Source organism: Melopsittacus undulatus, chromosome 6 (genome assembly GCF_012275295.1).
Source record: "Melopsittacus undulatus isolate bMelUnd1 chromosome 6, bMelUnd1.mat.Z, whole genome shotgun sequence".
NCBI classification, from domain to species: Eukaryota; Metazoa; Chordata; class Aves; order Psittaciformes; family Psittaculidae; genus Melopsittacus; species Melopsittacus undulatus.
The window spans coordinates 5660422-5674476 of NC_047532.1; the positions used below are offsets into that span (position 1 = coordinate 5660422).

Below are 14055 nucleotides of genomic sequence, written 5' to 3' on the forward strand. Positions count from 1 at the left end.
GAAACCTTGGCATGGAAGAAGTGTGGGCATGAGCCCAAGGATGAGGGGAGATAGGCCAGGGCCACAGGCTTGATCTTAGAGGCCTTTCCACCCTAAATGACTCTACCATTGGGCTGGTTCTCTGCAGCTCATGAGAGGTTTGCTCATCCCTATGTTATCCTAAGGGAGTTCCTGCTTGCAGTCTACTTTGAGGGACACTTTTTCCTCTCACTGCTGTCATTTGTTGTCAGTTCCTAACGGATCGCTCGGTGCTGCTCACTGAGCCCCTATGAGTTACAAACGTCTTTCACAAGGCACCACATGTCAGCAGCTCGGTATCTCCGGGTGCCAGCGCATCCATCCTGCTCCACATGGAGCCTTTTCCCACCATCAGCAGAGCAGTCTTCACTCTGTGCCTGGCTCACTGCTGGTTTGCCTGGCACTGCTTAATGGAAACTCAGCTACAGTGAGAGTAGAGAGAGAGAAAATGCTCAGGATGAAAAGCAGCAGAGAGGGAACACCCTCTGTACACAGCAAGAGATGGTTTCGAGGGAGGGAGCCTTGCAGATCCTTATGGAAACCTGCTCCAGGTCTGGAGGGATGTGCACAGAGGAATGCTTGAGAACCGGCTGTGGGGAAGCACCAGGTTCCAGTTGGAAATGGAGACTGGCAGTGATTGATGCAGGATATGAGATGATAGTTAGCAGGGCTTGGGCTGGAAAGGAGTTTGCAAGTGGAAGCCAAAAGCCCTGCAAACCAAAGGGCCTCTTATCACACTGCTTTCTCCAGTGAGAGGTGAGATGAGCAGGCTGTGGAGCAGGGCTGGCACTGCCTGCTCCGAGCAGTGCATTGTTCCCATTGGGATCTAGGCTCCATCACACTGATTCTGAATTTAAAAGAGCTCTGATCATGCCATTTACTGCCCTTCCATTGCATTTGAATCACACCATGAAACCCAAACAGCTGATGCTAGGGGTGTCCTTAACCCAGGTGCAACCTTACCAGCTTGTACTGTACCACTGGGGCAGGGGCAAGGTGAAGAGGGGCCTGGGGGGACATAAGGGGTGAACTCAGAAGCTGTGATGTGCTCCGTGGGGCAGGCAGTGCCAGGGCACCTCACACCTTGGTGTGCTGGTTTTCCTCACTGCTGAGATGAAGGGGTGCAGGGTGTGTGCACATGGTGCTTTCCCAATCCATGCTGGGCTCCTGTTCAGCACTGCATGGATAACAGGGAATAGTGTCACTGGGAGAAATGCTGCTTTGTTTCTGCTGCTGCAGCTAATGGCCAGGCACTAACATACAGCAACATCCTTGTCACAGCCGAATGCACACCCTGAGCTCCATTTGTGTAATGGCATCGGGCTGGGGAGGAAGAGGAATTTCTGCCCATGAATTGCAGCACGTGTTAAAAGTCACAAGTAGAAAGTGGGGAGATTGATTGTGAATCACCTCAGTGCTGAAGGGTTTACAGCTCCCAGTGCTGGTCAGAGCAGGGGAGCACAGGGTGATGGCAGAAGTGCAGGAGGACAATGGGTTAGATATCTAAGGAAATCAAAAAGCAAAGAGGAAAGGCAAGGGAAGAAAGGAAGGAGAGGAGCTAAAAGAGAGGGAGGAAAGGAAAAGAAGAAACTGAAAGAAGAAGGGAAGAAATACATGGCTTTGTTAGTTTAAAGCTACAGGTTGGCCAGTCCAGTGCTCCCCTATGGGGAAGGGGAGGCTGCATGGGACTTGGCTGGGTCCATTCAGACACACTGCACAGGGTGGCAGGGATGGTCTTTGATATCCCTTCCAACCCAACCCAGTCTGTGATGCTGTGACTCTGTGCCCAGCAAGAGGACACAGGTTGATGGGCTATGGGACAAGGATGTAAAACAGGAAGGCAGGTGGAGAACATGGCTTCAGACATCACCCCAGGCTGTGGGGCCATGGGGACACAGGGTGCTGGGCACCAGCTGCTCTTTGGGGCCCACTGTGGGTCAGCCTCTCCAGGACTAAATCTAAACCACCCATTGCTTCTGCAGAGCAGGGTGATGGTGTCACCCCCTTCCCACCACCTTAGTCCAATCCATCTCTGGCTTTAGCACTGGTTCTCAGGAGCCAAACAACAACAGCACTTCTGCAAGAGCAGCTTTAAGTTGATACCAGCCGTAAGTCAAGAGGAACAACTAAAAAGCACCCTTTAAAATCAGTGCATTTTCCTTAGACAAGCAGTGCTCTGTCATCAATACTGCCTTCCTTTGCTAAGCCATTTCACAGCCCACTTGCCCTGCAATCTGCCTGCTGTTAGCTCCCACCGCTCCGCTACACCAGGCAGGGACAGTGACCCTGAGCTGCTCTGCTGGCTGGTTCTTTATGCTTAGTTTCACTTGAAGGGTCTGGGCTGCAGTGCTTGGGCAGGATCACTGCAGAGACAGGGTTATTTATTGAACCCACCTGTTGCCATTGGCATGGAGATAACCCATCACAGTATTGCTGTTGGTCTTCAGACTCTTTGCACACCTGGCAGCGGTTGTATGTGTTAGCAGATCAGAGTGAATGGCCCCTGCTGTGACCACCACCTTGGTGCAGGTATAAGTAGTGCCCTTTTTGTGCTGCCCTCTCTGAATTTCTCATCCTCCAGCCTGGGAATAGCGCAGGAATTAGAGCGCAGGGGGTGGAATTCAAGCTGCATTTCTACAGCAGTTTATATCAGCCTTTCTCTTCCAGCAGAAGCTTTCTGTTTGTGCTTGGTGCAGAACATGCACAATTGAGTATTGCTAACATGCCTTTTAATGAGAAGATGAAAGAATTCCAGAGCCAGGGCAAAGCCAGCACTGAGCAGTGTCCGCATTGCTCTTCCCTGGGGTTGTTACCTCTGGCTCTTTGGGGACCTGTTATTCCCTAACTGTAAACCATTCCCAATTGCTCCTGACCCTGCAAACTCAATGTGGGTCTGTCTGGGGAGTGTGAAGGAACACTTTAACAGTGAACACTTTAACAGTGAGTATGTGCTCTGACTTCTTCTTCGCTCCCCACAGGAGTCAGCTTGTACACAGCCCAGTATCCCATGTGTTTGAGCAGGATCAGCATGGCTAAGGTGCAAGAAGTGGATGGGAAAACCCAGCCCTTTGGTTCCTGTTGCCAGGTAAGTGTTGTTATTACCCAAAACAGTATAAACCCATGTTGTATTCACACACAACAACCAACCTGCTTCTCCCTGTCCAGGGACGTCATTAACAGAGGCCCTGGGTAGCACTAAGTTCTATGTGAGGCTGAAACCACTCATCTGTAATCAGGCAACAAAATGAAACTTGTTTAATGGTACATCCAGACAGTAAAAACCAGGCCAGTAACGGCACCAGCAACACGGATAACAGCAGCATGACACATCCTGGCTGCACACACAGCCGGCCCCACACCGTTAGTCAGCCCCTGCTCTGCAGCACAAGGTTCTTGCTTTTCTCCATCCATTTCCTTTTGCTTCCAATGATCCTGCCCACACCTGAGGAGCAACCAGGATCCAGGCCGGGGCAGGTATCCTGCCTGGATACGTACCTTGTGTGTCAAAGCCCCTTCAGCATCACCTCTGCAGTCACCTTTACTGTCACCAGCAAACAGCAGATGCCTTCAGGCGGCGAGTCGGCTTTGTAGGGAGCCTGCACACTCAATGTCCTTAGGGAATGGGCACAAACCATCTCGGGAGCAGAACCAGAGACCACATCACCCATCTCAGCTGGGCTACGAGTATATATTGTGTTTGCTCCTAGTTTCTTTTCCTGGTCCAAAGACTCTGGATTTCCTTTGTATAGCGTGAAACCACCGCAGCAGCAGGGCTGGCCAGGGACTCCTCTCTTGCTGCCCCGTATCTGTGGGGGAGTGAAACTTTGAGGCAATCAGTGCATTGGTCACATATTCCCTCACAACATCAGCCTGCAGGATAAGGGCTCTGTTAAGGCTCGTGGCAGTGTTACAGCTGCCCTTGGCAGGATGAGACATTAACCCTGACCCACACAGCACCCACCCATGGAACAGTGCTTTTGCCTATCGGAGCTGGGCACTTGGTGACTGCCACAGGCTTTGTGTCACTTACTTGGGTGTCCCCTGGAGTGCAGGGGGACAGCTGGTCATGGACACCAACACCACAGTGTTTCAGCCAAACTGAAAGCTAAATTCCACTTTAAGATGGGCTAAAATACCTTAAGACTCCAAAGAAGCCCTGCACAGGAGTGATTGATGGTGGCAAAGCTTTCCTATGGCCAGGTCAGCTGGCACCAAAGGGGTATTAAACCAACCTGGGCAATATGGCTCAACAAAGCCCATTCATCCTGACAGGCCAGCGCTTGCCTGGGTGGAGAAAGAGCCAATGACAAAGGACTTGCTGAGATAACAGCAGGGACTTCATTCTGTAAATGACTTATTTGTTCAAACCTGCTGCACTCTTCACACTTCGGGAGTGTTCTGCAGTGAATGTGATTTGGTATCAGCCCAGCCTAGATAAAACCTGTCTTTAGGAGGAAAGGGTAAACTATTGCCAAGCATTTCCAGTCTGGATCAGTCCAGTCACTAACCTCTTGGATCAAGCCCTGCTTTCAGTTACACCTGCAAGAAGTAAGTCTGTGATAGGTCACTGAGGTTGTTCCAGTTTGTATCAGTGCAGACAACAGTTAGGAATGGGATTCTTATTCTTATTCACCTCAGTTACACAGCTCTAGGGAAAAAACCCACTGGTTCAAAGGAGTCTCTCATGGTTTCTGTACAGGTAAGAGGAGCCCTGACCCTGTGCTTGGATAATGGCCATTACTCTTTTGGCATCACCCCCATCATGCTGTGAGTAAGGGCCTCCTGCTCTCTGATGTCCTGTAAACCTGCAAAGGCTTGAATGCAAACCTGCACACCCTCCAGGTCACTGCTGCATGAAAGTGAGCTGAGAAGAGAAGCGAATGTACCAACATATCCTCTTATTGCTTCTCCACATGGAAAACCACAACAAACCTCTCCCGGAGAGAGCTTCTCCTGCCTTCCAGGAGCAGTCAGGAAGCCCCTTGGAGCCTCAATTCTCAGAGGTAATTTATGAAGCAATTTAGTACCAGGGTTTGTTCTGGAAAAGCCAGATCCAAGCAGAACCGTGTGCGTGTTCCCCTCCAGCTGTACAATGGGTGCAACAGCCAGGCAGGCTCCAGCCACACTGCTACAGCTCTCTGCTATTACAGCAGAAGGGCAGGAGAACAGGCGAGTGTAGCCCTGTGTGTGCACAGCCCCATCTCCACTCAGAACGTGGTTACCAGCAGAGGCAGCTGCACTGACAGTGCCTCGGCCCAAGCACTTCTGAAAGCACTGATGTTGTCTTTATGAGGCAAACGTCTCTGCAAGGGTTTCACTTCTTTACATCCTCTCCTAAATGAAAAACACAATCCCCACAGTGGTTGTGCTTGGGGACCATTTGTTGCTGCTGTAACCAATAATGAAAGAAGAAAGTGCTCTGTGGCTCTCAGACAATATGCAGACCGGCTTTGGCTGGTGTGTGGCCAGTGAGGTGCTGGGGGGAGGTTTGGGAATGGTTGGAATGGGGGGAACAGTTTTGAGCCATTGCTGCTGCTCAGCCCAGTGTGCGGAAAGGGCCGAGCACAGAGGCCCTGTCAAACCTGCAAGAGGTGACAAATTACTGTGGCTCTGAAATGAGAAAGGTGCAAATCTTCACCAGGATGCATTTTGCCTGGAGGGAGCTGGAAAAAAAAAGGATGTGAACATTAAAAGCATTTAAGAAATACCATGTAGCTCGTTTCCATAGCAAAGAGGTTCAAACAAATGAGCACAGTTCAGTTTTGGGGGGTTATACTTGCAGTTCAACAGCTCCTGTCCTTCCTTGGCAGGGAAGGATTGTGAAACCCTCGACGGACAGCACTTAGAAATGCTCTTGAAAATGCCAGTTATTCCTGCTGCATCCCCAGCAATGTGCAATTCCAGTTTGCTCTTTAGAACCCCAGCACAGATGGTGCATTACACGCTTTGGAGGATGCTGACCTCCTGCTGTACTTAGTGCAAAACCTGTGTGCTTCTTAGCTACAGAATAGCAAGAAAATGTATTGTTTGGGAAGACTGGGATCTGTAATCCCAGCACCATCAGTCAGATTGAAAGCCTGATTCCTTAAAAAGCAGAAGCTCAGCTGGGATACCACAGATATACACACACGGATAACACAGAGATGGCTTTGACGTACAGAGTCATTCATACAACATTCCAGTCATGTCACGGACATACCAGCCTAAAAGCTTTACCCCTTCTATTGCAGTTCCCAAGCAGAGCCAAGGCCTGGCTCTGCCCATGGAGGCTTTCCCATGGATGCTGCACAATAGCTACACAACCACACAGGCAGCAGGTGAAGCACCACGACAGACCAACAACAGGCACAGTAACACACATGGTAAGTTAAAGTCATTTCCCTACCCATCACCATTCACCGAGGGCTGAATTCTGCACTTTGCTGTGAATGGAGTAACATCTTTGGTGCAAAATGGTGGACTTGAGCATGTATTGAAGTGAGTTTCTAACCGAGGGCTCAGGCACCAGCTGGTGAGTCCCTGCTGCTACCTTCTTGGTTGTTTTGGGCTGTTACCCAAAATTAATGGCCTGATGAACTTAGTGCCCTGAGACAAATGGATTTGAAACTGGGTTCCTTTGGTTTTGGTTTCATGCAGCCAGAGTTCTTAGTAGCTGAATGCTGGGTGGCTGGAGAGGGTTAAAACCAACCAAACACTGTTATTAAATGACATACCTAAGGTGCTGTCACCTACAAGGCCTTTGTGGCCATGGAGCGCTCTTCTCTCCAGCCACCACCAGCAAAGCAAGCCAGGGCACAGGCACGGAGTTCAGTTATTGCTTGAGCCAGCTTCGGTGCTGCTTTTGCTCCCAGCACACATGCTGAGTGATCAGGTTTCTTCCCCATTCCCTGTGAGGGCTTTTCTTGGTCCATTACACATCTTGGGCAATGTGTACAGCTCCCTGCCTGCAATCCCTCCTTCCCCACAGCTCCCATTTGCAAACGTGGAGCAATTCTGGCACACAACTCTTTTGGCCTGCAAAGAAGGTGGTGGGGGTAGGAGAGGGCTTCTTCAAGGGAGGTTTTGTACATAACCACATTTTGGGTCTGCTCTCCCGGCAGCACACTTTGGAACCTCCCAAGTGACAAAAGGACCAGGATCATCTGGACAGCACAGCACCAGCTCTCCACTGCAAGCAATAAGGTAAGCAAAACAGCTTGGGGTATTGCTGAAGCAGGAGGCAAATGTGAAGCTGAGATGTTTGAGGTTTGGGTGAGCCGGTGCCTGAACCTGCTCTAACTCTGGCCCCACAGAAGCCCTCGTGCTCGTGTCTTTGCCCCTCTACTCTCTCTCCCCCACAGCAGAGCTGCCTTGGGTTTTGTTTCCTTGTCTGACTTGTTTCCTAATCTAGCTTCAATGTGGTCAGTCCACGTGCCAGCAAAGTGGCATTGCTCACCCAGGCAGGCACCTGCAGGACAGGTAGGAACAAGCAGAAAGTCAGGGAAACCTACCTCTTTGGCTGCAGTCATTGACTGTAACTCGGTACGTGTGCCTGTGCTTCTCCACACAACACCAAGGCATTGTTCCCAAGCACTGCTGGGTCCGGATACTGTGATGCTGTAACCTGTTTTCTTGGGTGTAACTGTATTTCAGGCTACCTAGAAATACAGGACTGTCTTACCTGGAAAAGGCCACTGGGTTTCTGCAGAGAGCACTTTACCTTTCAGGGGTGAAGAACCCAGCTCCTCCCTGCAGGCACTTGCCAAGGCAAAAACCAGGGCAGGAACCTGCTCCTCTCTCCCCAGGTCCAATGGAACAGCACAGGGTCAGGCTCCCTCCCCTCCAAAGCCCACCCCCTGCTCTACCTCCACATGCTCTGAAACGGCTCACAACGTGTTTGGGATCAGCTGTCTATGGAGGATGCAGCTCTCTTCATGCTTGGGCTGGAACTGAGCAAAGTGCAGGAACAAAAAGTGCTTTCAAGCCACGTTTGCAGCAGCCTTGCTCTGAGCTGCACTTAGAGCAACCCCTGCCAGCACTCAGCGATGCTCTGCCAGGGCTGGACCTCCAGCTACTCATTAATCACTGCACTGGGTTCAGATGGAGACACAAAGCAGGGTAAGCCCCCAACAAACCTATGTCTTGGGTGCAGACCAATGTCTTAGTGGCTGCTCTGCCGGAGCCCCCCCAGCCTGCAGGAGAAGGGAGCCCGCTCTGAGGGAAATGATGTAAAATGCCTTCAGATGCCTTTTCACTTCTTTTTATTTAATTCCATAAATATTTTCATAAGGCTCAGTGTCTTTACAACACTTCTTTAAACACTTTTTCTTTTGTTTTATACACACAACTTTGACACTTGTTTGACAGGGTCAAACAGTCCAATAGAAACAAAATAATAAAACTGGCAAGTGCGGATTCAGCTGCGTTACCAAAATCCTTTTTTTTTTCCTTTTTTTTTATATTTTTTGCTCTTACTGATAAAACCCCAAAAGCACTAAAATATCAGGTATTTGGCTTCAAACTAGAATTTTAAAAACCTTTTTTTTTATATATTTTTTTTGTGTTAAATTCTCTGCTACAAGTCCCTGTCGTCAATAGTGCCTTGAAACTCCTACAGCCTCTTCTGTTCTTCTTAAGGAAAAATAAGCTTGGTGATGCCATGCAGAACTTACAATAGCTACTAAATATACATGTTCCCTGAAATGTAGCTGCAATGAAAAGATGACAGAGCATAAAGAGAACAAAACCAGAAACCCAAAGCACCACAGTGTACTATCAATAACATTGCAGGGGACAGCCAGTGACCATCCAGAAACTGAAACAGATTTCAAATATATTTCTCTATGTAGTATTTTTCTATTTACAACTGTTAGATGCACCTAGGTTGGTTCTTGTTTGAGCTTTTTGGAGAGGGTGGGGAGGCGGAAGGCTTGAATTTAGATCCTCTGTTCTAGTGTCTAGGTCAAGGGGTAATGCATGTCATTTACCTAGGGAAGAGGGTATTTTTATTCTTTATATATATATATAGGTTCAGCCAGAGAAATACCGTAAACATGTCAGTTTGTTACAACTCTCGTTCCTGCACATGGAATGGGAAGTGGGTTCCTCCTGTCTGGCATTGAAATGAAAGTCTCTATCGGATGCTCAGTCAAAATCACCCCAAATCTGCGTCTGCGCTGCTCCCGGGCACACGAGCAGCCCGACCCTGCTCCCTATGGGGAGGCCACAGCAGGCAGTGACAGTGGGACCCAGTGCTGGTTCTTCTTTGTGACAATGCTCCATCTCTTGCAGCACCGTGGCAATTTATGGAGGGGAAGAGCTTTCTTGCACGCCATTGCCTGAGAGCCAAGCCCCTCTTCCCTCTGGAACAAAGGCCCGCATGTGCTTTGCCTGCCGCCGGCCTCGGCAAGCACGAGCAATGCGAGTTTGGTTTGGCTTTCCAGTTAAGAAAGAAGCTGCGAGTCCAACAAGTGGCCTTGTCAGATCAAGCGAGTCTTGATTTATGATGCAAATAATGGTGTGGCGGTGGTGTTTCGTTTTTCCTAGTGCTGAATATTTAGGAAGCATCTTCTCATAAAAATTATGGATGTCTCATTCTCACTCTCTGAGGCACAAAACAGTAAATGAACAGGCTTAACTAATGTGCTTGTTACTTTTTTTTCCCCCTAAGCAATTAAAAAGGCAAAAGGAATAAGTGAAATTTTCATCACGTTGACAACAGCTTGTAATCATCTCTCTCTTTCTCTCTCTCTCTGCGCATCTCTCCAGCCACTCAGAAATAGTACATTTAACTCCTGAGAACCCACCTCATCCGTGCCTTTAAAAACCCATCCTCTCAATTAAACTAAATAAGATTTGCTGCATATTCAATATCCAAACCTGACCATCAAAATGCAGATACAAAAGAGCACAAAAATAACTTCTGATACAAAATTGCGTTGCTTCCTACTTGTGATTCCCTTCCCACTGGCACAGAGGGGTTGCTTTTCCTCTCCCAAACACTGACCTGCCTTTGCTGGTTCTCCAGAGTTTCTAAATGACTAAAAAGTGCAAGAGAGATTAGTTTTGTACTTAAAATAAACCCCATAGCCACTGCCTTGGAATATGCCCTGAAATAAAACAGGCTCCGTGGAAATAATGAAATCACCTCTGCTCTTCCCATTCACTTGTACTAGGGGAGAAAACACCTCTAGCTCCCTGCATGGCCTGGGGTGCTTCTGTGGTGTATCAGGTTCAAAAGAAAATGGTATATTCTGTGATCAATCACTTCATCCCACATTACAAAGGAGCTTGCAGAACAGCTCTGCAAAGGTTTTAGCTTCCTCTTCTAAATCTGGTTAAACAGACTCATTTGCACTAGGAGAAAAAAATCATCCTAGTGCACAAGGATTTGTTTTACAAGCTTAAACACAAGCTTTGTGCTTGCAAACAAACGTACTTAAGGCTGAAACTGTAGGAAGTGTCTTTGAGAATAGAGCTATGAACCTCCAGAGGGAGAAAAAGATGGAAAGGGACCTGGAGAGTTCAGCTAATCCCTCCAGAGCCACTGACAGGGATACCCCTCTGCTGAGCCACTGATGGGGTTAGATTGAACTGATCTCTGATTTAAATTAGGCCACATAATCACGGGCATAGGTTAAACCTTGCTGAACTCCTCAAGTCACATCCATCTCTTTCCTGACAGGCAGTTCTCAACTCGGCATCAGTAAGTACTTCCAATGACTTGGGCAATGATCCTTCTGCTACCAGGTCACTGCTGGCAGCTTGGGGTTTAGGTCAGTGCCCAAACAAAGCCAGGGATCTTGTATGCAACAGAGGGGAGCAGGCAATGAGTGCAGCCATAGTCCTCCTCACTGGTGGGATCACTGCTCCTGGAAATGGCAATCAGCGGTTCATTAACACTAATTAATGTGGGTGAGACTGTGGCCAACAGGATGGGACCTTAGTTCCTGAAGAAAGAAAGAAAACTGGCCATTTGCTGGAGCCCAATAGCCAATTTTCCTCAGCTGGATGGAGGGCGTGAAGCCATCAGTTGTTCAGCTTTTATCTTTGCAGGGAGAACAAAGATAGGAGTGGGCTTTTCAGAGTCGTGTCTCAGCTTAAAAGGAAAACAAATCAAACCCCAAAGAAAGGAAGCTGAATGCAAAAGAAATCAATAAAAGCCCCTGATATTCTTTTCTCAGTCTTGCTCTGAGTGTGACCAGATCACACTGAATCGAGAAAAAGAGAGTGCTTAAAAAGAATGCAAAAACTCACTGAGGAAAACCCATCTCTCGCTTCCTAAAGAGCTGAAACCCTTTCTGCTGGTTTTCACCTGCCACAACACAACAGTTAAAGCCAGAGAAATACTGCGCAGCAGAGCATGGTGCACAAGGGAGCACATCCAGACAGGCACGAGGCAGACCAGAGGATGCAGGACGGGACGGGGAGCGGGTCGATGCTCATCGCTGAAATGGCAACTCCGGGGACAGCCAAGGAAGGGACGGAGAGGGAGGGAGAGGGAGCGGAGACCTCCCGGCACTCCAAAAACCAAACAACCCCCCATAAATAAAATCAAATGAAATATACACCAATGTAGTCCATGAGGAACTTCCATGAGGAATTCACACAAGCGAGAAAGCATTCTGGGATGCCAGTGACGACTCGGATGGGAATGAAGAAGAGAAAAAGAAACAAAACAAAACATGTCCAACCAATGGAGTAAAATAAAACAGGTCACATGGTCAGAAATCATTGGTGCTTCCTAGTATCTAGTAGCAGATTGCTTCCCAAAAACAACAAAAAAAGTTTTTGGTCCTTCTATATATATACATATATGTATATATATTATTATTTTTAAAACGGGGGTACATATATATATATGTATATATATTTAGTTGCAACAGTGCTTCTCCGAAAAAAGGTCCATCTATAAATATAATTTTATTTATTTTTATTTTTTAAGTTTTAGTTCTTTTAAGTTAAAATTCTCCATCTCTCTAGGTATTATTTTTTGAATGGTGTTAACCTGCTGAAGTTTTGCCAGAATGGTGCCTGGCTGCGTCTGGGTTCGGTGAACTCGAAGACCTGGGACTGGGATATGCCATCTGTCACCATGTATTGTCCCTGATTTAATGGATCCTGGGGTGGTGGGTAGGCTGGAGGAACCGACTTGGAGTAGCTCACACCTGCATCGATGATTGGGGGGAAAAAGAAACAGATCAGTCAAAGTGCAATTGGGTCAGTAGTCTTTCTTCGTCATGCTATCGCTTCTTATCGCTTAATAACAGGGTTCCAAACACCAGGGAGACGTGCTAGAGACGGCAAACCTACAGAGGAAGGCAGTGGCTGCCTCAAGCTCAGCTCGGAGGTTCCCTACACTAGACCATGTGTTGAAGGCTTGGAAAAGGTCCGTTACTTTTGTATTGCTGCCCTCATGGAAAAGTCCTGTGTGACATAAGGAGGCCCAGACCCAGCCAGGCCACATGCAGCATCAGTCTGGTCAGACAGAGGCAGACAATCGCATCCTTCACCCCGCTCACATCTAACACTGGCTGTTTCCAAGTGTGGCTTTACCCTCCCACCCTGCTGTGCTTCCAGAGTGGTTCTGTCCCAACCAGTGACCTTCAGGAGCACCCACTGGTTCCTGCTCCAGGATGGAGCGGAGCTGCTTTGGAGGAAGTGCTGTCCTGCAGGACCTGCACTGCCCAGCGCTGTCTGCCTACACAATGGGCAATTCACTGTTCCCTGTAGGAGTCTGTAGGACTTTTCCATAGGGTTAGTTTTAAATTTCCCAGTTTGGGTTCAGCAAAAACTGGCTGCAACACAGAAAAGGCTGATTCTGCTCAATCCAAACTGGCAAGGCTACACTTCCAGGTTCTAGACACGCAATTCCCACGTCTGTGCGGCACAGCTCCTGCACAGGATTGGGGAAAAGGGGAGCTTCAGCAAGCTGGGACCTACACACCCTGCTGTAAAGGATGGTGTAGAAAGGGTGAATGAAGCGGAGCAGAAGGGGTGCATGTCACCACCAGTGTAGGCTACAGGGAACAGCATTACAGCTACTTCTGTATTCCCTTCCCACAGCACCACTGATGAGGGAGAATCCCTCCTTCAGCCTCAGGGCAGCGTGATGGGCTGGAACCACAAGTCCAGAGAAGGGCAGGAAGGAGGGAGGAGCAGGGCTCTGGAGCAGTTGCTGTAAGCTCTGGCCATCTCTGGATCCCCTCTGCCGCACGCAGAACTGCTCTTCCTTCTGCGGGTGGAGGCTTCCCAGGGCCATCGCCAGGCCATGGCCTCCCCTGGCTTTAGCCACCGAGCAGATCGGTGTCCTCATCTGGAAAGCGGGATGGCATCACCCACCTACCTCACACGAGGGTTGTGAAGCTAAATTAATTAATGATTGTAAAACACTTTGAGATCCTCGGCTGGGAAGGTGCTAGAGAAGGCAAAATATGGTCATTAGCACCCAGGTACCACAGCAACGTGTGTCAAAGAAATGCGACTTTGCATTCAGTTCATGGTTCCTGCCCACACACAGACACATGCTTCATGGGACCAGCCCGGCACGGGGAGGCTGCACACAGTTGGGTACTTACAGACAAGGGAAAAAGCCTCACAAAGTGCACTCATGGAGCTCATTGGACAGCTTCTATACCTTACTGCATTCTAATTCAGGATCTCTTTTGTATACGAAGCTAAGGTTTTAGTATGGGTGTAGGAAAGATGATTAATTCACTTCCCCTGCTATAGAATTTACCAATCTCAAGGGTTTAGTCAGCAAAAGGTTCAGGCCAAATGGAGACACCACCTTGACTATGTCTAACCGATTTCTCCTTCACAGCAAATACCATCAAATCATGCAGCTGTGTCCACTGCAGGGAGCAACCAAGATCTTCCCTTACACTGGACAAAACCAGTTCCATGATTCATACCTATCAGCTAACACGCTCACCATAGTTAGTACTTCAAACTCATTTGAAAAGCACAACCTGGAGATGTTCTGTGTTTGCATCTGCATGCTGGAGTAGGGTTACTGATCAACAAGCTTTCTCCTCTTTCCCAAGCTCCTCTCTCCCA

General features: G+C 48.5%; 1 protein-coding gene across 1 annotated transcript in view; it reads right to left on the minus strand.

Moving 5' to 3' along the window:
• Window positions 1-8241: 8241 nt before the first annotated feature.
• ARHGEF9 (Cdc42 guanine nucleotide exchange factor 9) overlaps window positions 8242-14055 on the minus strand; it is a 47295-nt gene continuing 41481 nt past the window's right edge. Inside the window, 1 exon segment of the mRNA XM_034063619.1 lies at window positions 8242-12164. Within this exon segment, the coding sequence (XP_033919510.1) occupies window positions 11983-12164 (182 nt within the window). The 3' untranslated portion in view covers window positions 8242-11982.